The sequence below is a fragment of the Magallana gigas genome, chromosome 6 (genome assembly GCF_963853765.1).
Source record: "Magallana gigas chromosome 6, xbMagGiga1.1, whole genome shotgun sequence".
Lineage (NCBI taxonomy): Eukaryota > Metazoa > Mollusca > Bivalvia > Ostreida > Ostreidae > Magallana > Magallana gigas.
The window spans coordinates 50,804,807-50,829,408 of NC_088858.1; the positions used below are offsets into that span (position 1 = coordinate 50,804,807).

The 24,602-nt window shown below is 33.6% G+C and overlaps 3 protein-coding genes across 4 annotated transcripts; 2 read left to right on the forward strand and 1 right to left on the reverse strand.

Moving 5' to 3' along the window:
- The first annotated feature begins 4,812 nt into the window (after positions 1-4,812).
- On the forward strand, positions 4,813-6,709 carry LOC105337658 (uncharacterized). Its single transcript, XM_011442490.4, has 4 exons — positions 4,813-4,910; positions 5,077-5,125; positions 5,587-5,644; positions 5,741-6,709. Exons 2-4 carry the CDS (start codon positions 5,084-5,086, stop codon positions 6,253-6,255), a joined length of 615 nt encoding a protein of 204 aa, XP_011440792.3. The 5' UTR covers positions 4,813-4,910; positions 5,077-5,083; the 3' UTR covers positions 6,256-6,709.
- A 2,108-nt stretch (positions 6,710-8,817) lies between these two features.
- LOC105337660 (protein madd-4) lies at positions 8,818-24,247 on the forward strand. 2 transcript variants are annotated; one of them, XM_011442491.4, is made up of 10 exons: positions 8,818-9,052; positions 19,748-19,906; positions 20,003-20,236; positions 20,374-20,523; positions 21,005-21,138; positions 21,468-21,672; positions 21,807-22,640; positions 22,746-22,928; positions 23,042-23,186; positions 23,816-24,247. In XM_011442491.4, the coding sequence occupies exons 1-10, from the start codon at positions 9,005-9,007 to the stop codon at positions 23,923-23,925; spliced, it is 2,202 nt and encodes a 733-aa protein (XP_011440793.3). In that variant the 5' UTR covers positions 8,818-9,004; the 3' UTR covers positions 23,926-24,247. The 2 variants fall into 2 exon arrangements, with proteins under 2 accessions (XP_011440793.3, XP_011440794.3); XM_011442492.4 differs by lacking the exon at positions 8,818-9,052 and adding an exon at positions 16,418-16,885.
- On the reverse strand, positions 10,202-11,935 carry LOC105337661 (uncharacterized). The gene is made up of 2 exons (XM_011442493.4): positions 11,673-11,935; positions 10,202-11,510 (listed from the first exon to the last, which is right to left on the reverse strand). The coding sequence occupies exons 1-2, from the start codon at positions 11,868-11,870 to the stop codon at positions 10,332-10,334; spliced, it is 1,377 nt and encodes a 458-aa protein (XP_011440795.3). The 5' UTR covers positions 11,871-11,935; the 3' UTR covers positions 10,202-10,331.
- Positions 24,248-24,602: the final 355 nt, after the last annotated feature.

Here is a 24,602-nt window from a genome sequence, read left to right on the forward strand (position 1 = left end):
ACGAGTTACCCTAGTGTCGTTACAAGACGTTTTTGCTTTCACGGTAGGTCTTTAATGTAGTATAGAAGAAGCTGAACATGTCGACGGACGAAAACAGATCGCAATGGGTCACTTGAGTGACCAAGGTGACCTAAAAACAAAGAAATAAACACATTAAATTGTTAATATTATACTACAATATTAATTACATTTCAAATATAATTGCTTCCATACAAAGACAACTTGTATGTGACTTTTAATCCGCTATATTAATAAACATTCAAATCATACTGTTCTTCCGCCGAAGAGATCAAAAGATCTGTAAAGTTAATATCTAAGTTAAGGGGTTTTGGCATAATTGCAATTCATTTTGGACTAAACCAATTGACTTTTGAGATATTTGTGAAGTAATATTAAATCATATGAATAAGTTTCTTTTATTTACTATATAAACTACCACTCATTAAAGTTATCTTAAGTATCCTATTTTTATGTAAAGTAAGTCAGGAGTAAGATTTTTTTTATTTTTATTTAGAAATGATAAAATAATGTACATTTACTCTGTCGTTTTGATTGTTACAATAATTGAACAACATATTAAACATCAACTTGTTATTTATTCAACACCAGGACAGGTATTTTTCTTACTTGGAGGTCACGGGAATGCAGTTTTTTTCGATCATTTTATTTTGTGCCGGTCCCACTACTGAATTCGAATTTAACGATGCTGACAAGGCCACGCGTATATCAGTAATATTTTAGACGAAAACGGCTCACAGAGGTTGCGGAATAAAGTTCTTCTTGATATAATGTTCTACACCGGCCGGAGAGGAAATATTATTAAGGGACATGAAGAGAATGGTCATTGTATTAAGAATAGATAGCCAAGGAAGGAGATATTTTCTCAACATTGCACATTATGAAACAAAAAACCACAAAGGGAGTGATGTAAGTACATTGTATTCAATAATTTATTATAATTTATTATAGTGACGTGTATATTGTATAAATATTACAGAATCCTTTTTACGAAAAAGTCAATACACCCGACACATGAGTAACTTTAGACTGTTACAATGTAAATAGAATTTACATGTTTTAGGAACAAGATATATAGCTTTGTTAAGTGTTTCTGTCTTAGTTTGAATAATTCATTAATAAAATAAGCGATTTCGCGAATAACTATAATCCATCTTCAGCAAGAATACTCGAGTATGATTTAATGAATAAAGAAGCAATGTCAATTGAGTTACTTATATTTTTATAGTTTTATTTATGACATTATCTAAAAGTATTATGCATATAAAAATATAGTCAAGAAATGAGAATAAGTTGGCCTTTGATTTTTTATTTATTTCCAATATATGAAGACGGAGGCCTCCATGCCGTAGAGCCTCTGATTCTGTTGCTGTGTGGAATGACAGTGTTCCAGTCAGTCATCACACACTCGGTTACTCCATAAAAACAATATCTAATAATCAGGATTGTCAACTATGTATGTCAACCATTGCAACTGTGCATCAAAAAAGCAGAAATATTCAAGGTATTGACGAGTTATTGATCAGCACAGTAAGAGCCAGAAAATTTAGATGCATCAATGAAATCTTGTTTATCACAAAGTCAGTTTCAAAACGGGGAATTTGAATCTTTAATTAAAAATCACTTCTTATCGGAGTTCCTTGAAGATAAAAATGATTTAAATGTAATGGTCAATTCCAAAGGAAAGGTCAGTATTATTTTCAAATCACTTGTTGTTGCCGGGATTTTTATATAAAAATGGTACATTATGTATCAGCCTTATCTACTAGTATTTTGTTTATATATTCTGCTGCTATATTCTGTTAAAATAAAATGTTACAGTTATAAATATGAGTCCAAATATTGTCGGTATAACAAAACAATTGATGACACTATATGAGGTCACCATTGGTGAATTGAAGACTCTCGACCTGACCCACTCGGTGACTGGACCTTACATCAGTTGCTGGCCTCGGTCAGGTCAGGTCACCTCGATAGTCAGGTCTCCATGTTGTTCTCATTAAGAGTGATTTATTGTATAATATCCTATGGTCAAGTTAAATGAGTGAAATGAAGCTATACATGTACTAATTGTTAAAGAAAGAAAAAAAGCTTGTTGACCCCCTTTTATTTTTTTTAGATTTCTGAGTGCAAGAGATATTAATCATAATATTAAAGAGAAAAATAAGAAACTTGACTATCAATATACAAAAATATATAATGATATTTCAAACCTTCTAAATATTTTGATATTTTTTGTTACAAATATCTTTTTATATATATATAATGATAAATGTAATGACAAATTTAATGTGTCTTTCAATATAATCAATAGAGTTAAATTAATTAACAATAGAACTCACTCGACACGGAAAATGCGCAAAATAGATAAATAGAATAGGAAAAAATTAAGGGATGCTGGAGTTTTTATGTAGTCTAAGTTTTATGAATGTTTGTTTCCAGATGTTAAAGTTACTCTGCAATAAATGTTTTTGATTCTATTAATATTTGAGATCTAACTCTCTACAGCCGTGTGAACAATCCTCTGTACTTTTTGCTAGATCTCTTTATCGTTTTATTTGTAAGAATAAACTACAGATCACGAAACACATAAAGTTAATTGCATTTGTCGTTTATAATGGCTGAGGTGAGCACACGAACTCGTTCGATCAGAAATCAAAGAATAAAGGGTGAAGCATCGAACAAACCGTTTTACAAAAGCTAACCTTTTTATATCTCTATCACATACACCTTTTCATTGAAGTTTTGTTAATTCTTTCTTTGTTTATGATACTCCCTCATTGGTTTACAAGTTACACAAATTAAAAGTTAAGATCCGATATTTGTTTGTTTAACTTCCGCGTGATTCAGAAGACATGTTTCTTTTATCTCTAAGAAAAACATATGTTGGCGGGTATGCTTAAAATAATTGTTAAGACACCCAATGCTCTCCTGATAGTTCACGTTTTTATTATCAAACGAATTGATTATAGTATCTTAACGAACGAGATTGCAACTTTTGATGGTTTCGCTGTTGAAATCAATAAGAGTATTTTTGTTAAAACTTTACTTAAAAATTCGTAACTGAAAAATGAATGATGTATTTTTTATTTAAAGAATTATTTTAATTTCAACAGATGTAATACTTTAAATCGGGCGATGCTTTCGGGAAATATGAATTTTCTTTGGGGAATAAATCTTCAAATTTCTCTCATCATCATGCAATAAATGGATGGTTAAAAAATCTTTTGGAGAAAAGAGGCGGTGCAAGAACATGGTTTCGACAATACACTAATTATCTTTTTTTAAACTCTGTTTATATAACTCGACCAGCCTGACAGTGTGTCCTATGAATGTACATGTATGAATAATATTTTTTTTAGAATATTGTTTAACGTCAATAGCGAACTGTTTGATTTTGATTGGATAGAGTGTAGCATTATATATTTATAATTATGTACATATGTTTCAACAGCTTATAATTCATTTGAATTTAGCCAATAAACAATACAATGCATGCACAGGTTTATGTATAGTTTCATTATCAATGGACCGATTATTATTTCTCTCATAAATGTTTATAATGGATTGGTTTATTTGAAAATAATGATTAAAGTCTTTGCCTGAAAAATAAAAGCCGTAGTTTTGAAAATTTTAATGTGAAATAATGTAAAATATGAATGTGAAATAAATTAAATGAATATACAAAACAATAAATATTTGTATAACAACCCTTTTTCTGTAATCTTTCAACAATGTTAGTTATAGAACAGAGGTTTTTGCAAATTTTTCATTATTATTTTTTTACGTGAGCCATGAAAGTGATCAGAATATGCGCTTTTTATAGTTTATATTTAAAAATAGATGCAAACTAAGAACATCTTAAATATTCAAGAAAGAAGATTAAAATGAATCATTTATAACAGGAAATGGGACAAGTTGTGGTGAGTTCACAAGTTTTGACCCATTTGTGTTGATTAGAGTCAGCCATTGTTTTGAGTCTAGAAAATTTAGATTAGATAAGTAATAAACGTTAGAAATCATTTATCAAAAAAATGGATATATCAATTTTTCAAATAAATATAGAACATCAAAGTATGTATCTTAAAATGCAAGAAAACTGTGGCTGAATAAATGAACAATTTTTCGATAAAAATTTAATACATTTTACGTGTTTTGTGTGCGGAATTGTTATTGAAGGGAAAATTATGATTTAAATCAAAAACCTCAAAACCACATAAAAGTAACTGATGAGAAAGGATTTGTCAATAAATGTTCTTTTTACTTAAGGTATAAACATATAAAAAAAAGCGTTATCTAATTCCTCATTTCTTACAGCGAAAAGAACATGCAAAACACATGAATTTTCCTAAAGTTTTAATATTTTAATTTACGAATCAGTTTCCTACGAAGCATTGTATTAAGCTGTCAAGAATATTGACAATTTAATGAAAGGTCTAATGTGTCTGCCTGTTATTTAGTAATATATGTTCTGTTGAAGTTTTAATGAAAAAAAAAACGAAAATCCATAAATATCAAAAATTTACATAATGTGCAAAAACAAGAGGACTGAAATATAGTCATAACGTCTTTAACAAATCTATTTTGATATGTATTGCATTATGTAACAGATTTTCTGGACGAAATAACCACCATGGCTAAGAAAAATCTCATTCGTAGAAATTAACCTGACCGAAAACAAATGGGTTACTAAGATATCCTGTTCTAGTCAATTAAAATAGTTCGTTTGAAAGAGATACATGTCTAATTAAAACTCTATTAGGGACTAAAATAAAAAGAAGATGTGAATTGAATATTTGAAACACAATTAATCTACCTATAAAATAGTAATTAGCGGTGATCGTTTACCTGTGTGTGACAGCAGCAGGTAAGGAGACGGACGTCCATTAAACGTAAGTGTTTAGAGTCAAAGCCTAAAGAATTGCATTCACTAGTCGCAGTAATATTTATTCTCAAAAAATTATACATTACAACGTTTTGAAATAAATAATGAAAGCAGAAAATGTTATAATATAAAATGCATGTATCTTTAAAGTCTGTTTGTTTTATAAACCTTAGGTTGAACATGAAGGACCTACATCTGTTTGTTTTTGGAACAATTTTACAAGTAAGTCATATTTTATGGTGGAATGCTTTACCAAAATTTTATTCATATGGATTGTTATCCATTATTTCGGAAGCATGATACCATTTTTTCGCTTAAGTAAATGAATGTCAATGGCTTCTAGACGCTTTATTTATTTATTTTTTATTTTATTTTTTTGGGGGGGGGGGGGGGGGTACAACTTTTTATGAAAATTTCAAAAATAATCTTCTGTTTATATTATTCAAACGTATGAATAACGTATGAATAAAACTATAGAACAATCGGTGTTTAATTGTGCGTTTTTGTTTGGTTTGAACTTTTACCTAACAGAATATAATTTATATTTATATATATAAATTATCTGTGTAATAAAAGGACGTATACAAGTATTTATAAATAACGACATCGGTTCTACTTCTTCGTATGTCAGTAAATAGAAATAACCACATCGATTCTACTTCTAAATGTTGTTTTTTTTAAAGATTATTCCAGCTAACAGTTCCCCATGGATCAACAGAAATGGGCTTAATTCAAACCAAGGTAACTGTACTGAAAATAATTACATAACTCACAACTCTTCAATATAAACCGAATCTTGTCAATGTAGTTTTCTCTAATTGTTGATCTTCTACACAGGTATGCCAAATATGTACACAGGACATGGATTGTTCGCTCCTAACAGTAACGTTTATCCTGGGAGTTACAACAGTCCGAGCAGTACTGGATACCAGCAGCAAGCAAAGGCTTACGGCAGCAATACGAACCAAAACAAGCCCTATCAAACCCCCGGCATTTCACATCCAAACTCCTATCAGAAGCAACAATCTGGGCATTATCAGAATGCGGCGAACTTGAATTATCAATCGAATACTCAAAATGGATACACTTTGCCGGTACAGAACTCAAACGGAAATTACGGAAACGTTTACTCACAGAATAAACCGCCGATTAAAAGATTCGGAAAGCCCCAAAAGAAGAAATTCTATTGGCCATTCTTCCCGTACAGCGCTAGTGATTACGGTAATCCTCTCTATAAAAAGGGCAATGAGCACAAGAAGGATACTTATGACAAAGGGTACTCCGATGTACCATATGAGGGTCCAATGTACAACAGTGCAAAGAAAGTTCAATCGTATAGTAGGCATTTGTGAGGTGTCATATTGATACAAACTCATAAATAAATTGTATGCAATGGTTTAGGAATCATAAATTGGTTCTTTTAATTCGTTACGGAGATCGTAGGGGAACTTTTAGCCTATAATACATTTTCACTTCAAAATCGCCTGGGGAATACGGTACCTTCTTTTTTTCTCTCTGTTTTTAATAACAATAAAAAAAAAATAACAATTATAAAGACGGACACATACTTTTCCTTTTATGAAAGTTTTAACCTGCATATTGTCTCATAGAACCTGTAATATATTTGACTCTTTAATCAATTTTTAAAATCAAATTTTTCGATCATCATATACATGTACTAATAGTCTTGAAATTCTTCGTCATTTATCAACCTCGCTTAAACTTCTTGTGATTTTTTATTGAACGCATGATAAAATAAAGAATATGTACACATGTTCATTGTTTAATGAACTTGTTAGATATATCTTTTTTCTTTCGTTTTTGTGATTTGCTTCGGCTGATCACAGCTGTGTCCATATGAGGCATCCGACAAATTTCGCTATCTTCGCAAGCATTACGCTTTGCACTACTTTCTTAACTAATCTTTAATTAATAGTTTTATAACTAAGGAACGATATTTTGATGTATTTTACTTAAGATTTTGCCATTTATACAATTTCACAATGATGTAAATCATGTTTTGTTTTTTTATATACGTAAGAATTTCGTTTGGAAGTACACTTGTACTAAACGTTAAGTTAATTCGTTCCTTTCAATTTCGGAAAGCAACAAACATGCAATTTATCCTATTAATTAAACGCATGTCGTATTTAAGGCCAACGTTACATAAAACATTTCATATTGACAACTAAAATTACATTCCGATCATTTCTTCAAAAGGAATACTTCCTCCATCTTATATTTAGGCGATCCCTTAACCGGATATAAAAGAACGGTAACTTATGTTTGTATTTTCAAAGTTATTGTCTTATATTTTTTCTCTATAATACACGACTCTCTTAAAGATTTTATTCATAAATTCTTTAATAAAAAAATGAACAAAAGATGTTTTTTTTATTTTTCTTAAATAATTTTTATTAAAAAATGTCTGGACATGATTTATTAGATATCAATACCATTCATTTATTTACTTTTAAGAGGGTTACTTGCAACCAAAACAGGTTTTTTACTTTCTTATAAATAATCTAAAATTCGTATAAAATAAATACAGGCATGTATTCTTCTTTGAACAATGGAATCATGTTTCAGAAACGATACTTTAACAATCTGTAACACACGGTAATATAATATTTGGGTGTTGCATTCCACCTTCATCAATCCAATTCAATCATTTCCGGACCTTTCATGTGTGCCTGATATTGTCCGGAACAATGAGTCCGGTTCCGGTACCCCTTCTCTCTATGTGTAGGTAGAATAATGAGTTTGAAAGACGGATAACTTACTGTTATATTAATAATATATAAAAAACGAAATAGCAATGTACATACCAAACCACTTTATAATTGATAATTTATTCATTTAAAAAACATTCTTATCTTCAAATTCGGAAACCTTTAAAAACCGTTGAGGAGTTTGTGGGACCTCAATGATTCTAACGGTAATTTTTTAAGTCATGTATGTTTACAAACAAATCCTTCTACATGTAACACACATCGGTTTTATAAATTGTCAGGTTCATGTAAAATTTAACTCAAAATTCCCTCAGTATGAGCCACAAAATGACAGGCTTTTAACAAAATGCAGAACTCTCTGCAAATCTGTCGATATTGCAACGTATCGCATTGCGTTTACATTCGTATTTGAGGTTTTTTTGTCTAATTTACGCAGAAATATCATTAATATTTGCAGTTCTAAAATTGATTTTCATGTTGCTTTTAAGAGATGCCTCACATTATCTTGAAAGGAGTTTGGATGTAGCAATCAATATTAATGTAAAAAAGATAAAGAAAGAAGAAATTGTAAGATGCTTGCCGGAAATGATTGGGGTAAATAAATTATTGATAGGCAACATGCACGGATCTAGAGGAAGACCCCTCTTGAAAGTTTAAGTTTATTAAATTCGCATATTAATATTTACAATTATTTTACTCTCTCTCTCTCTCTTTCTCTCTCTCATGCCGGATTTTTTTTTATTTATGATGTACATTTTGTATACCCCGAGGTTTGTAGACTATAAACACACTCTCTGTTTATGACAAACGCCCATCAACGTTTACATTTGAAAGTGGTAATGCAGACAGATTCACCTCAGAGTCTGTAAATTAATAAATACAGTATTCAGAATGATATATAATTTTCTCTTTCTCCTCATATTAAACTTAACAAACCATGGTGTATATATTTCTATTTTGTTGCGTTAAGTTTGTTTTAATCCTGGTAAATAATGTAATCTCTCTCTCTCTCTCTCTCTCTCTCTCTCTCTCTCTCTCTCTCTCTCTCTCTCTCTCTCTCTCTCTCTCTCTCTCTCTCTCATGATGGAGTATCAATGCATCAGAACAGGAGATAACATGGTATAGCACAATCAATAAAGACACAGTCAAAGACCTTACACAATAGCCAGCACAATAAATGTTTACTTGATGGAATCCCTGCAAGACTACGGCCAAGAATACAAGAATACAGAAATAGTGTTAGTTCAAGTCTGTTTGGGGGAATTACAAGAGTATCTGGCTCATACAAACCCCAAACCGTCATGGATTCCTAATGATCTTCAGTATTTAGATTAACCCTTGTTATGCAATAGGAGTTTAATGAGTGAATATGTATCCAGGAAAAACTTTTGGCTTACTTGCATTCCTGATTTTGCAGGTAAGTTGCAGTGTGTGTGTGCCAACATGTAAACAATAATCCTATTTTAAGAAATATAGGCATCTAATTGGGATCTTTGAAGGATGCCCAACAGAAATCACATTGCCTGTCTGTCCGTCAGGTTTAGGAATAATTTATTAATATGAGGAATACTTTTTAACTTTTTAGGATTGTTCATAGAATTTTTACAACCACAGAGTATTTCATTTCAAATTTTAGGGACAAACTATTGTAGGTGTAAACTGTCTTCCTGGAAAATTCCGATTAAAACAAGCTTAAAACTTACAAGCCTGACTATGTTAAAAATGTACCATAGGTAGGCTGCGCAAGTTAATTGTTTCATTTATGTGTAACACACTGATCCGTAATTCGGTATTGGACGCTCTTTTTCCAAGATTTAGTCAGCTTTGGACTGGATAGTTTCATTTTCTAAAAGACAAATTGCTTACATTTTTTCATGGATATTTATCAACATGTCAAGGATGCTCTCAGTCGCTGAAGGCTCAACCTGCCTTCTCGATTTATGTATTTTTTGGCAATGTCCTAAAACTTAATATACTTAATTATCATAATTTATAAACAAATATGACATTCTTTTCTTTAAATGCATCTATGTCTAAAAGAATAACTATTCACAAAAGTTGTGAAGCATAATTTATCATATTTTACTGCATCTCTTTCTATTTAATTCAGAATTGTGTTGGATCAGTTGAAAATATCTTTACATGTTAAAGCCTTCAACGTTTTGAATACTTGATGTATCTACCGTACCGTACCGTAACGTACTGAACCAATATTACTCAATTAATTTACTATGTACCTCCTAAAAGTTTTATATGGATGTACTTGACCACCCTAAAGATATATTTGTGAAGATGGTCGACTGGTAACTTTGTCCATATTTCATATCCATTAACGATGATAGGCATGTATACACAATATTCATTTAAATGCATTTTATTATCAACATTACCAACTGTCAAATATTGTTGCCCGCGTTTTTAATTTAAAATTTAAATATCAATTACTAGCCCAAGAGTAAATAAAATTATTCTTTCAAAAGTCAATTATCAAAATATTTTTAAAAAAAATTAACTTTCAAATACTTTGCGTGCATTTCGTATCAAATTAAAACATCAAAAATTACATCAATTACTTTCACACGAGTATTTAATTAAGTCATATCTTTAAAGTCAATTTTCTTCCTGCCGACTTATGATAAAGACGTCTTTATTTAAACTTCAAATTAAGTGTGCAACAAATATTACTTCGAAATGATTTAAACGCAGATTCCTTGCTTGTTGCACTTTTGCGATTTATCACAGCACGTGTATGAAGCTTTGTGTTTGTATGCACAGCAGTCCTCCCCCGGGGGACACGGTCGCGAGGAACAAGTCATCGGTTTCGGCGGTGGAATACGTGGGTCATAGTTACAGAAAACCCCTGAACATTTGGTGCCAGGTAAAATACTAGCAACAAACAGATCTAAAACTGACGTCTGCTGCATCGGCGCACCATAGTCAAACGGACCGTTCCAGTTCGACGAAAACACGGGTCCCGTCACCTTAAAAGACGGAGGACCATCTTTAAACACAATGTAACATTTTGAAATTGGAACCTCGTTGCACATATTTTGTTTAAGATTTGCCTGAATTTGGAATTCCATCCAATTCTGGTATTTCTTACGTAAGGTTGCGTTATTCACAGTATCCATGAAATATCGCAGGTTTCTGACGAATATTCCTTTGAACATCTTCGCATCGTCATCGCAGTCTGGGTCGCAGTTCTTCTCCGTAAAGACCCCAGTCGTATTGCTGTTGTAGTCAATGACGGCAGAGGCTAAGTTCTCAGCGAGACCGAGATAGGACTCGTTCTTCGTTAATCTATACATTTCAGAGAGCGCACCTATCAACACTCCAGTCTCATATGTAAAACCAACAGTATTTGAGGGCTTGCATGTGTCTAGATCTATTCCATCACTCATTAGATAGGTAGAACTGTTTATGAAGTTGTTTGCAAAAAGGAAATTTTCTATCATTTCGGATTTGTTTCGGTACTCAGTGTTGTTTGTCAAACGGTAAAGTTTTGCAGCTACATGGAACATTTGCACGTTGGTGATTGCCACTTTGGCATTGACATTGTTATCAAACCACATCCCGCCTTCACATTTATTAGATGAATCCCAACCCGTCTTCCAGCACCAGTCGAAGATGTCTTGGGCTGTCTGTAGAAACTCTTGGAAGCCGAACAGCTCGTATATCCTCGCGTAGCTAAGACCGTACCATCCCATGTCATCAAAGGAAGGGTAGGGACCGTAGGCCTCCATCAGCGAGTATAGATCTCTGTGTGACCCTTTCACTACACTCATATATCTCTGGTGCTTTGCAAATTCTATGAAGTTTGCCATGGTCTCAAGAACAGCTCCATTTTGCCAAAACCCATCATATCCATTCCATACCTGAAGAGCATGTTTAATATCACTAACTTATACGAACTCCATTTATACACTTCTTTGAGCATAATCTACTTAATTGGAAAAAATTACAATAACCATTTACTTGTATTTAATTGAAAATTATAAGAATAAGTACGATTATATTTCCATCTTGCTTACGTATACCTGATAACTGTATAGTCCGGCTAGCGGAGAGGGGAACCAGTTACACTGGTGGGCAAACTGGGCGATACAGGCCAGGTAGGCTCCGTGGTCGCCCCCAAACATCGCCACGGAACACGTGGTGTTCTCGTCGCCGACCACGGGACCGATGAAGCAAATAACGACAACGGCGAGGAAAACGACGGGATTCAGCGACGCCATTGTACACAGCTGTTACAATTATAATTGAATAATACCCTATGTATATCAATTCAGGTGTCAGGTTATCATATTGTTACTGATAATTGAAATGATATCTTTACCTCGTCCCCGATATAATTCAGTGTGCAGGTATTTGTCTAAAGAGTGAAGGTCGTACACAGGTCAAATTGAAGAATATGGTCCATGTATATCTGTACCAAACATTGCACATGTAGCTCATTACTAGTGATTTGCAGTATAAATACATTTGTTGCAAATCTGAATAATCGATTGTTTCTTCAAGCATTAGGAATACTTTATATCATTGTGTGATTTATGTAGAAAGGAAAACATTTTCTTTAAAAAACACAAATGAAATCATGTTATTCGGTTATTAGTGTTTTTTTTCATAATTTGAATGTTTCAATTCATGAGATAATTATTTCATATTCAGTTAACAAATACAGGTCAACGATAAATATACGAGAATCATAATCAGTTAATATTTACGATTGCCTGCGGTGTACAATGTTGTTCAGAAAACATTGGTAGCAGTTTAAATACATGTAAGAAAACGCCTTTTTTCTCTAAAAACCTACATAACATGAGTATGACGAAAATCCTGTAGCTCATGAGCAAATGAACAGTGTTGCAGAAATGCATTTTAGTGGGATTTTTTTTAATTTAGATTAAACCGAATCTGGTACTGTCTATTAGCAGACTTTCGGATCAATAACAGTTTGTATGAAATAAAACACGTGTCGTATACACTTTTCTGGAAATATTTTTGCATTGCCGTTAGGGTCATGATTTTTTTATCTACAGTTTAGAGTTTTGCATGCGATATTGATACCCGACTCGTTTGCTAAAATGAATTGATAAGCAGGCTTTGGTCGACCGTTATTTAACATTCAAACGAGTAAAGATTGAAGATGTTGATGATTTTCGCCCAATCTTTTTATCGACATAGCACCTTCCATTAAAATACATGGAACTCATCATCTGATTTTTGGAAAATTACTAGTTTTACACAAAAATGCCCAGCATCTCAAAATTTCTTCAAATTAATGAGTTTATAGAGTCAAACCAGCAACCATAACTTAATCATTATCAAGATACGATGAAACAGTGTATGCCTAGAAATGAAATATTCTAACAATATACAATCTTTCATGCAAGAGTAATTATAGAAACCTTACAACCTTACAACTAGTTCCACTACTTATATAGTAAGTATATTCTTTAGGGACAGGAATGATAAGTAAAACCCGCGCGCGTGTGCACTAAAGTGACCCCATAGGGATCGAGCGTCTCGCCCTGACAAACACCGGCTGGGACGACCAGCTTAATAACAAAATGCAAATACGACGAACAATGTGATGAAGGTAACAGGAATCAATAGAATCAAGATATTATTTTCTACGATAAAGAATCGACGAAAACTGTGGTATCTCTCAATAAAGGATTTTTTTATAAGAAGTAAATTACCCTGATTAGATATCACATTTCCGTAAAACAGGACAGATTAGTTGCTTCAACAAATTACTGTCAAAATTAAGCATACACATGTATTGCATAATACATGATTGTAGATCTGATCTTGATACTTGTGATGATATGATGCCATAATCAACGATTTATCATCTAACCGAAGGTAAAAAGTTTGTTTTTAAATACTTTGTATTTCTTTTATGTCAGTTAAAATCAAAGTCGATTGCTTGATACGTTTGTTCTTGCAATTTGTAATAGAAAATTCTTAATTAATAATTAATAATTAATAAATTAAGAATTAATAAACGGTTGGGGGGGGGGGTAACACTTTACAAAAAAAATAAAAATAGGAAGTAGTCCCTGAGAGCTACAAATAAAAGAACACTGTATACTTTAAAAGTTTTTTAAGCCAAATTCTTTAGATTTTTACACGATTAATCGCCATAAGTTAGATGAAGTCCCAATATGGTGGTTTTGGTATAGTTGAGTTACCTTTTAGCCGCTGTACTTGTAATTAATCTCCTCTGGAGCCCCTGTCACCAGTCACGGGGGTCAGTTTACATAATCAGGCTTAGAGACCTTCTAAGATGAAGAGACTTTATCTTGACAAAGGGTTAACATAGAGTCTAGATGTCGAAACTAAAGTAAATATTGCCGCACCTCCAAAAAGGTTTTTGGCCATTATCAGTATAACCTTAATCGACCCTGCCCTGGTGATGAGGCTCAGGCACTCTGTTAGTGCCACCGGTGGCTTGATCCAGGACTTAAATCGCAAAATAAATATTTCTATAGCACACTATAAAGTCGTTAACGATTAAGTCATTCAATTTCAAGGCGATTGTAGTAGCGCAGATCTATGGAAGTTGTTTTTAAAATGTAGTGTGTATTCCATCTAATCTCTATACGATTAACATAATTATTTCTTGGTTTTGCTGAATTCTCTTATACCCTATAATCAGCAGTGAGAAGGAATTAAAGAATCTCATTCAGGTCTAAATTGGAGTAAACAAACGTGAAGATAGCTAATAATTCTTCTTAAATCCCTAATGATACCACCGGATTCAAGGTGAGATATAGGAACTGGTTGTTCTTTGGTGAGTTATGCAAGACCTTCACAGCTATCCCGAGAACGAAACACAATTAAATCACATAATTACACCAGGCACGGAGAGACGGACGCAGGGTAATAGCGGATTCCTCCCCAACAGGGAGAATCTTGTACTCTCGGTGTACGGAATAACTTTCGCTTTGTAATGTCCTTCCACAAATTCATTTAAAAATTAAATTTGTTGTTATGACTATTAGTCATAACAACAAATTTAATTTTTAAATGAATTTGTGGAAGGACAGATAGATTTAACGGAAAAGATTCATTAGAAATTGTATCATTATCTTTATATTTTTAACTTTTCACTACATGAACGAATATGCAATATTTAAAGAATTAGATAACTTGTTTACTGAATTTTAACAGTTCATTGTCAATTTCTCTTTTATTCATTCAAATGTCAAATGTTCAAACACATGACAGCAATTCCTCTGGACATTGGGTTGTTTATTTGGTAAATAGTTTTTTTTACAAAATGTAAGAAGGTGTAAATTGAGTAATCCCTAGCATGTTCACTTAATGGACCATCCATTGTATTGTGTGTAAATAGTTTACTTATCAGTCTTTGATATCCGGCCTAGTCCGAAATAGGCTTAATCAATTACGTAATCAAGTTTCATTTTTATTGTACTTTTTTTCTTTTTGCAAATGACCCACGGCTATGTACAGCTGCGCTGAGTTATGTCAATTAAACGGATAAACTGTACGGGTCACGTGATTTATCACTAATAGGTTTTTTCTTAAAATGGTAAATTTTCACACTTTTGATATTTCCGATCATCTAATACTGAATTTTGATTGGTCAATGACCTGCAATCCAAGCGCGTGGGGACGTCGCTGGAAATTTGGCCTAACTCGGTCACTTCCATGCGACGCTCCATTCAATAAACTTGTATTCATATTTTATCATCATTTTTCTTATTTGGATTGCAGGTATGTTGCTCTCTATTTTATTTTCTATTGTTTCAAAGTTCATAAAAGTTTGATTTTAAGAAATTAATAATTTGCTTAAACGTTTATTTTTTAATTTTGGTATTTAAATAAGTTATGATTTTAAAGGAATAAGTTTCTAAATTTGAGCTTGGTCGTTTATGAAATCATTCATTATTAACCTATCGGCTAGGAGGCAGAATAATTGCTTTTACATCCGTCTAAATTTTGCCGTTAACACATGTATTTTTTTTTAGTAAATAGTTTTATTTTTGATAGCCGTAGAATAGACAAGTAAATGAAATACTTTTGTTTGTTGCATTGATGCGTGGTAAATTAGAATTTGAATTTAGCGCCATTTCTAAGTTAAAGAGACTCTTTAGTAAAAGGAGGTAATTTAAAGTTAGTTCGGGAAACAAAATACGGGAATCATGTTTAGATCAAATTGTAAGTTCTCAGTAAATATTGACAGTTAAATTAGATAAAATTATACCATAAAGGCTTTCAAATCATTCATCGTTTAAGATCTTTGTAATCGCTTTTGGTTCTAATTCACATACGCGTTGTCAAGTTTTAGTTCGAATTTCCTCGACGTTAAGTCTTTGTTTATATTCTTTATATTGTTTACATTGGATTTTATTATTTTTCATATTGTTAATTAATAATACAGAGGTTATATTTTTATTACATCTTGTTTATACCTCTGTTACGGTCACCAGAGTTTTAAAATATTATACGTAAATGAACTTAAACTTTTGTAACTGGTGACTGTTGTTTATAGCACTTCCATGCGACGCTCCATTCAATAAACTTGTATTCATATTTTATCATCATTTTTCTTATTTGGATTGCAGCCACGACAGATTGTGTTCAACATATAACAACGTCAGTAGAGCTGACACCAATAAGAAATTACGTCAGCGAGTTAAATTTAGTTCATCACAGCAAGCGAGTGTTCAAATTAAAGTTAAATTTCCCCAAATTTATAGTGAATTCAGATCACGTTATTAAGGACAAAAAGCAAGACGTGACAGTAACCCTATCAGAATTCAGCTAGATTATCGTTAAACGATGTCATTCTGCCAGTTTCAAAGGCTGCTGGGCTGAGCAAAGAGCATTTTGTGACTCGTAGAGTGAAGTTATAATTGTGTTTACACACACTCGAGCCGGCAATTATTGTATGGACAGAGTCTCCAGCGCTACATTTTTTCCGTGCTGGTTTCTTTGTGCCGTGTTTCAACCGATCTCCCTTTTTCAGTTATTAATGTTTATTTTTAACTTTCACTTATCGCCGCAACGGACACTTCTTCGTCCCTGTCTTCCGGAGGGGGGTTTTGTACCTGTGTTTTTGTGTTTGTCTGGAGAGTGGAACTTTAAACTTTTAAACACCTGCGAAGTGCGCGGCGGGTCCGATTGTTAATTGGGGAGCTTGATGTTCAATGAGGACGGTGGGTGAGAGCGATATGGTGTTACAATAATGTGGATGGTACTATGTCTCACGTTACTGGTAAGTATTAGTAAGCTTTACAGTCATCTTATTAAAGGTCAGGGGACCTGTTCGTCCGATTTAAATAAAGTACGTAATACGTATATTTTATTGAAATGATTGCAATCTTTGGGTTAATGAATGGTTCAAAAAGTAGGTAATTTTAGCGCTTAAATTATTTTTATTGTGGGGTTTGTTTTTCTTCATTCAACTCAGAAGTGCATGTTGTATGTGTATTTCTTATAATCTAATACATATAAACCAAGACGTTTTCGCCATACAAATTATTTTGGAATGGCATTTTTATTGTTGTTTTATTTTATCATCAGTTATGCAAAGAGGACGAGTAATTGTTTGATTAAAGGGCGAAAAAAATCCTACTCTATTACCTCCGAAAATGTAGACCTTGAAATACAGGAAGCAAAAGGACGGTTTTTGAAGCAGGTGCCCTGGTACTGGAATTAGGATCGGTGCATCAATGATCCAACCCTCACTTCAATCTAGATCAAATATTTCACCAATCGACCCCATTTCATCCACTGAAAATCAAGTTCCTTTTTTTCTTCCTCACTCTATTTACCCGATCGTGTATTGAATCGAGAAGGAAATCTTGGGAATAGTTTAGTTTAGGTTAAGAAATATTTTATTCATGTGAACAGGAACATGGAACGTGCATTGAGCTGGCGAAAAGGGTCTATCGCGTTTTCTGTCGGAAGCTGTCTTGTACGAATGTGCTCACCCACCCCCCCCCCCTTTCCCGGACTGACTAGGCTCTCGGTGCTGATCCGTTATACGATCTCCAGGGTCAGCCCTTTCCCCGTTATAAGACATGATGAGGTTTCCAGACCCTGTCTTCCTGTGCCTTCACTGTGTATGTGTCTCGTTGCTAATGTTCTTTATCATGTTTGATGATAAACATGCAGTAAAAACTCAAAATACTTGTCCGACATAAAATTGAATTTTGAGCGATAATTAATTGGGCATTTTTTATTATTGTCCTTAATCAACTCTTTCACGCGTGATAACACATTTTTTTAAAGAAATAAATTGTATTATTGTGGACTTATTGGGATATATTTTAATATATTTTTGATTTATCTGCATTGGGCGTATGAAAGAAACAATCTCTTCAACTTTATAACCAGATTATTAATGTACTTTAATACATTTATGTCAAGACCGTTTTCAATAGTCAATTTCCTAAATCACTGAAAAATACTTATCACATAGAATATTGAACATGTTATTTGAGAAAGAGAGATGTGTTGTTTGTGTAGTACATTGAGATCATTACCGCGCAATACTGCGCCGAACTATCATTAAGTACATATAAGTAACGTGAATTCTCTGCTGTGTATATCAGATTTTATTTTGTTTTAAAAATCAATCAAATGCACATTTTCTCCCACTGAATGATATGATTATATCATGAAATACAATTGAAGATGCCATTTGCGCAACAAAGAAGAAAAATGAAAAAATCCTGTAAAAAGTTAACAAGACGAATAAGTTACATCTGAAAACGAGCACGTGCTGTCACGGTTATTCGAAAGATAGAAATGTAGACCACATTTATTTGAATATCTGAATCATTAGTAATTAAATTGGCGGACATTTAATTTGTTCAGTCTCCATGTCGAGTTACTTGATTAATAAACCTGTGCCATTTGTTGAAAACATTTAAAGAAGCACTTCATCAACATCAAATTATACAAACCACCATCGGAAAGCTCTAATCTAATTAAATTAAGCGCCAAAGTAACCTCCCTTCCCTGTTACAGTGTAAACTGGCACTATAGCGGTTTCTTAATCGGTCAATCCGATCGGATTAAAACGTGTGAAAATACCAGCATATCTGTGGTACTTGAAGTGTTTTGAAGGATGTTACTGAGAACTACTTGAAGATCCTTGAATATCCCTGATATTTTGTTTATGATACATAACAGTGTACAAATAAAATTCAGATGCTATTTGAGATCCTTGATGTAAATGTCCCCATTATTCAAAAAACAAAAATCAAATTAAATTTTCTATATACATGTATTGCATAATTTTTTTAAAAAAATCTAAAATTAATGATGTTTCGTTTTGCATTTTTCTTCTGACTTCTTAAGTCCGTAGTTAGTTTCAAGATTAAATAAAAACACCACGCAATATTTAAACTTTAATTAAACATATATCATTTATTATTTAATAAAAGCTAGTTATTCTCCATGCAAGTAGTAGTTTGGGTATTTAACAACTAGTACTAGTATCAATTTAAGACGTTTTAGAGAAAATTTCAAACCACAGAGGCCCAAGACGTCTCTTTGATGCACTCTATCAATCGGGTCACTAAAACATAGATTATTAACCAAGCCATTAAAAATCGAGACTTTAATCTGTTAGATAAGCGTGCAGAGATCGGCGTAGTTCCTGTTATATAAACACATGCGTTACAAGCACAGAGCATGCTGCACTTGATACGTTTTAATGCTCGTTATCCCAGACATCGAACACTCCTTCAAATGACAACAAAGACGGAAAACTGCTCACGTTATATATCAATAGCTCTTTTATCATTTTTACCTCTTTCGTTATCAAAATGTTATAGATCTGTTATGTATCTGGTTCAGTTCCTCAAAATATGATGGAGGATTGCATAAAAGAAATTGAGAAATCAATGATAATGCTATATCTGTATTTTGGCAATAAATTTGTACAAGTTTAGACATTTTGACATGTTTATTAGTGTAATAATGAATGGGGATGTTTATTTTTATGGGTGGTATTATGCTCTTAAAAAGATATTTAGATTTATTACCACTGAAGTTTTGTAGGTCAATTGGTTTAAGTTGTGGAAGATCAATAAAATATTAATATAACTACGGTCATGTTTTACAGGTTTGCCCATTTGAAACCACGGCCAATTGGTCCGGATGGAGTGAATGGAGTATGTGCAGTAAGTCATGTGACGGTGGATTATCCAATCAAAAGCGGCGATGTTACGGCAATATTAACTGCGCAGGACCGGGCGTTAGATATCGACATTGCAATACAAGAGTTAGTATCAAATTCAAGACCCAAATCCTAAATATCATGTCATAAATAATCAAACTATCAAGTACTATTAATTCAGATACAATTTCTTATTTGCAGCCATGTAGCGGTTATCTCTTGAACGATAACGCCCGAATCTGCAATGTCCATAACAGCGTAGGCAGCACTAGTGCTGTTCGGGAGTGGAGTCCGATATCAGAGCAAACATACCCGTGTTTCGTGCTTTGTCATGATCTGTCTGGAAACACTCCGAATGAAATCAGAACAGACAAAGAAGATGGCACCAAGTGTGGTTCTGCTGAAAATTTCTACTGTATACAGGGGGAATGCAAGGTTTGGTATACAAAATAATTAAGACAGTTAATACAATTTATTTTTTATTATTATAAATTTAAAAAATAAAAATTCTACAACGCGTGAAACAAAAGAGGTTTTTTTATTCAAAATGCATTCATTAACATTTTTGACAGCGACTTGGCTGTGACGGAGAGGTGTGGTCTAACAAGGTGATTGACGGGTGTGGAGTCTGTGGCGGGGATGGCTCAAAGTGCTCGACCAATGCAACGAGGCCCCAGTTCTACTGGCAGCTGGACTGGTCGCCATGCTCAGTCACTTGTGGCGTTAGTTTATTTTATATAATTCAGTGGGTGCATTCATTCAATATGACGCATGATCATTATAATATGTAAACCTCCTTATATTGAACGGGTGGGAAGGGGGTCATAATTTGACTTTCTGTGCGAATCGAGTAATATATTTTGATATAAAAGTGCATAAAGAATAAATACATGTACGGAATTGAACTTAATTCCTGTACCTAATAAAGCTGAAATCACATCTACGCAAAATATATCCGTAGGGAATAAGATTTTATTTCTTTACATGTACCCAATATCTGGCTTTGAAATTGTAGAAATCATTGCCAATTTTGACATTGGTTGGCTTTGCAGATATGATTTATTATCAATAAGTCAAGGGCATTTTCATATTTTTTTGAAAAGTAAAACTTGAATAAATAGTCGAGTGTTCTTTTTTAATAGACATTGTCAGAAAATGCCTTTAACTTCAATTATTTCTACACTCTGTGCATTGTTTGTATAGACAGGTCACCAGGAATCCATCATACACTGCATGAATAACCGAACCAAGAGGAGAACAATGGACTATTTCTGTGACCGCGAGATCAGACCCAGCGACCTGACCCGGGAGTGCTCCCCCTCCGACTGCCCTCCCCGGTGAGATCTCCCGCCATCAGAGCACCACTCAAATACTACAATGAAGCGTTTTGTGTATTTAGTGTTAGAGAGCTAACAATTACAAATGGTTGTGTTTGCTATGTTTAATTACACAAGTAAAAGATTAATGTATGTTCTTTTTGAAGGTGAAATCCATCTAATAAATTAATGTATACATTCAGAACCAAGCGAACTTTACTTGAGAACGGTTGTCGGGTACTATAGGTGCCAGTCAGCAAACTTTACGTGTGGTAAATACGGATATTCATTTAACACATGTAAGGCAGTTAAGAAAAGTTAACAAAGCTTTAAATGTTCACGTATATCAGGTGGGAAATTTCCTCCTACGGACGATGTTCCGTGGAATGTGGCGGTGGAATACAGCGCCGGAACATCCGGTGTGTGGTAGGGACCGGAAGAGCGAACCTTATAACAGTGGGATCCTACCAATGTCCTGATCCTATCCCAATCACCGAAAAGGCTTGTAATCTGAACTTTTGTCCTGCCAGTTGGCAGACTGGTAAATGGAGCCAGGTTTGAACCCATTTGTCACACGATCTTATAATATGATAACGTACAATAAATACCTTTTACATAAACAAATTCATTATATAAGAATATATTTGTTTATTCTTATTAACTTTTTAATACTCTGTGTACTATTTCAGTGTTCAGTAAGCTGTGGAATAGGCACCCAAACCCGCAGTCTGACTTGCGTTAAATTTCCAACTCACGGAATAGAAATCAACGTATCGCATTCGGAGTGTTTTGGAGCACGACCCGAGACCACCCGTGCCTGCTCATTGGAAGCTTGTTTTAAGGAGTTTTTTTCCGTGCCTTCCATTGTTGTTGATAATTCTACTTTTTTGCAAACTCAGCGCATGAAAAAGGTGTATCTTAATGTCGGCGGCAAAGCCATTTTATTGCCAAAGCAACCGGTGAAAATAAGATGTGTAGTTAAGAATATGGATAGCAGACTGATATTCTGGACTAAGGACGACCGTCTTATTTCTGTGTCGCCGTACAAGAGAGTCCATGTTACTCCAAAAGGAGTCCTTAAAATTAAACGAACAGATCCTAATATTGACAAAGGCACGTTTACTTGTATGGCCGGCATTGAAAAAGCCAGCACTTACATAACTTTTCAAACCAAGAAAAAAGCCGTGAAGGTCGCGAAAAGTATGATGAAGCATGTGTTACAAGAAGTTCCCAGTTTAGATAAACCACAATCGGATAAAATTCCGGGATCGCATGATCATCTGCGGCCACTAGGGGGCAACAGTTCCACACTGGCGGAGTATATGGTCAGTGATTGGTCAGCGTGTTCTAGGAGCTGTGGCGCTGGCGTACAGACACGGGAAGTGACGTGCGGAGTATTCTCTGACAAGTTCCTCAAAGTTGTTTCTGTAAAACAGTGTGAACGTCAAACGAAACCGGTCAACTTAAAAAAATGTTTACTACAGGAATTTTGTCCTCAGTGGGATGTAGACAAATGGGGAGAGGTAAATTTATTTCTGAATTTGAATACTACACATTGCTCAGATGTGAAATATGTCTTAATGTTTTTATTTTTACTGTTTCGGTCAAATACATTTGTCTTATTTCAGTGTAGCGTAAAAACATGCAAAAAGGTCGGTAAAGCAGTTCAACGCCGCGCAGTGTACTGCACAAACGGAAACGGAACTGTCATTCGCCGATCTAAATGTCAAAATGTGCCCGTACCCACGGGGTCCCGGGAGTGTGATAATGCGGACTGTAAAGTAGAATGGATTACCTCCAAGTGGACCAAGGTTAGTGGGGACGATAAGTACTCAAATCTAAGTCAACTTATGTCAGAAAACAAGATATAGTTAATACATTAGTAACGATTTTAGATTTTAAAAAATTAAATATTTTTTTTCAGTGCAAACCCCATTGTACACCTCGAGGAAAGAAGTTTAGATCATTATCCTGTGTGTGGAAAAGAACACAAAAGTTCGCTTACTCTCAGTGTTCGTCACTTCCACGTCCACAAGCATGGAAACAATGCAAATCTAATTGTAAAAAAGGTGAATTATCTTTTAAATTCATTACAGGTTAATTTAATAATATAATTTGTTGTAATTTTTACCCATGAGCTCTCGAGTTATCAGATGCCGACTTTTAATACATGTACATGTTGTTTAATACGGTCTATCGAAAAAAAAACAAATCATATTTTGATTTAACCTTAATATTATTCACAATAAAATTATTATCAATGGTAATTCTTACAATTTTATGCACTCACCGTCTACATTTTAAAAATCAGTTCCATTGTATTTGATAAAATTAATAAAGTCTGCAACTCCAAATTTATTTCGGCCAAAAGTAGTAAAATTTAATTTTATGCATATAGTATACATATATCTGGGCAAGATTTTTTATTGTAACTATAATTTAGAAAAAAGGAATAATTTAATAGTTGAATAATGTAGGTTATTTTTATCTTTGAATGGCTTTGATGGAGAGCGCTCAATACACAAACGGAAAACTATTTTTTTTAAATTCTGTTACCAAGTTTTAGTGATCTGACACATGGAAAATGGCCTCAAAATGCAAAGTTCTTCTTTCATTTGGCTTATAATCACCATTAGGTAATTAGGATGATTTAAATAAAGACATATAATGATCCTCATATGTGAATTTTCTCTTGCAGAGTGTCACGACCATTCCAGGTATTGTTCACTGGTAGGACGGTTAAAGATGTGTCGATACGAGACGTTCCGAGAGAAGTGCTGCCAAACATGCAAACGTGTGACAGAATGAGTCGTTCCTACCCAGTGTATTTTAGCTGTATTGTTATCATGTTCGGTAGATAAAAAACAAGAGATGGGAAAATCATAGCATATGCCGCTCCTTCAGAATGATGCAAGGTTATTCCCGACCAAGGTCAGATGGACGTCTTAACTGTGTACAGGTTTTACAAGATTCTTCTGAACATATACGATATATAACGAATATAATTATACATTTACAACTAAGCAGAATGTGAGCTGTTTCAAATCGTTTTATTTTGTACTGATTTCTTTTTTACACAGAATTTAATTTTGGAAGTCATTTAAATGTAATAAAAATTGGAAACACTGAATTGTGTCTGCGATTATTCGCTCTATATTAAATATGATCTTTTCTACATATACACTAGTGTGGGCAGTGTTCTTGTCTTTTGATATTTTAACAACAAAGGTTTCAAAATTCGTGGTAACATTGCGACTTGATTGTCATTTATAAATTAAAGTATCCGAAATGAAGGCTTGGCAAAAACTAATACCATTACAACTTTTAGATTTTTACCATCTCCTTAAGGCACTAAATGATTCAAACAATGAAGATGGATATGAAAAATAACTGAAACCAATTAATCGTTTAACATGAAGCGTCAGTGAATCAACAGGTAAACAAATCTGAGCTGTTTAGTAATGAACCTTAGAAGCCTTACCTTT

Coding starts and splice junctions, on each gene's coding strand:
- LOC105337658 (XM_011442490.4), top strand. CDS start 5,084: ATGAAGGACCTACATCTGTTTGTTTTTGGAACAATTTTACAA. Junction 5,126..5,586: donor TTTTTGGAACAATTTTACAA/GTAAGTCATATT, acceptor TTTTTTTTAAAG/ATTATTCCAGCTAACAGTTC. Junction 5,645..5,740: donor TGGGCTTAATTCAAACCAAG/GTAACTGTACTG, acceptor TCTTCTACACAG/GTATGCCAAATATGTACACA.
- LOC105337660 (XM_011442491.4), top strand. CDS start 9,005: ATGTATCCAGGAAAAACTTTTGGCTTACTTGCATTCCTGATTTTGCAG. Junction 21,139..21,467: donor CCCTCCGACTGCCCTCCCCG/GTGAGATCTCCC, acceptor CACGTATATCAG/GTGGGAAATTTCCTCCTACG. Junction 22,929..23,041: donor TTACCTCCAAGTGGACCAAG/GTTAGTGGGGAC, acceptor ATTTTTTTTCAG/TGCAAACCCCATTGTACACC.
- LOC105337661 (XM_011442493.4), bottom strand. CDS start 11,870: ATGGCGTCGCTGAATCCCGTCGTTTTCCTCGCCGTTGTCGTTATTTGC. Junction 11,511..11,672: donor CCGGACTATACAGTTATCAG/GTATACGTAAGC, acceptor CATGCTCTTCAG/GTATGGAATGGATATGATGG.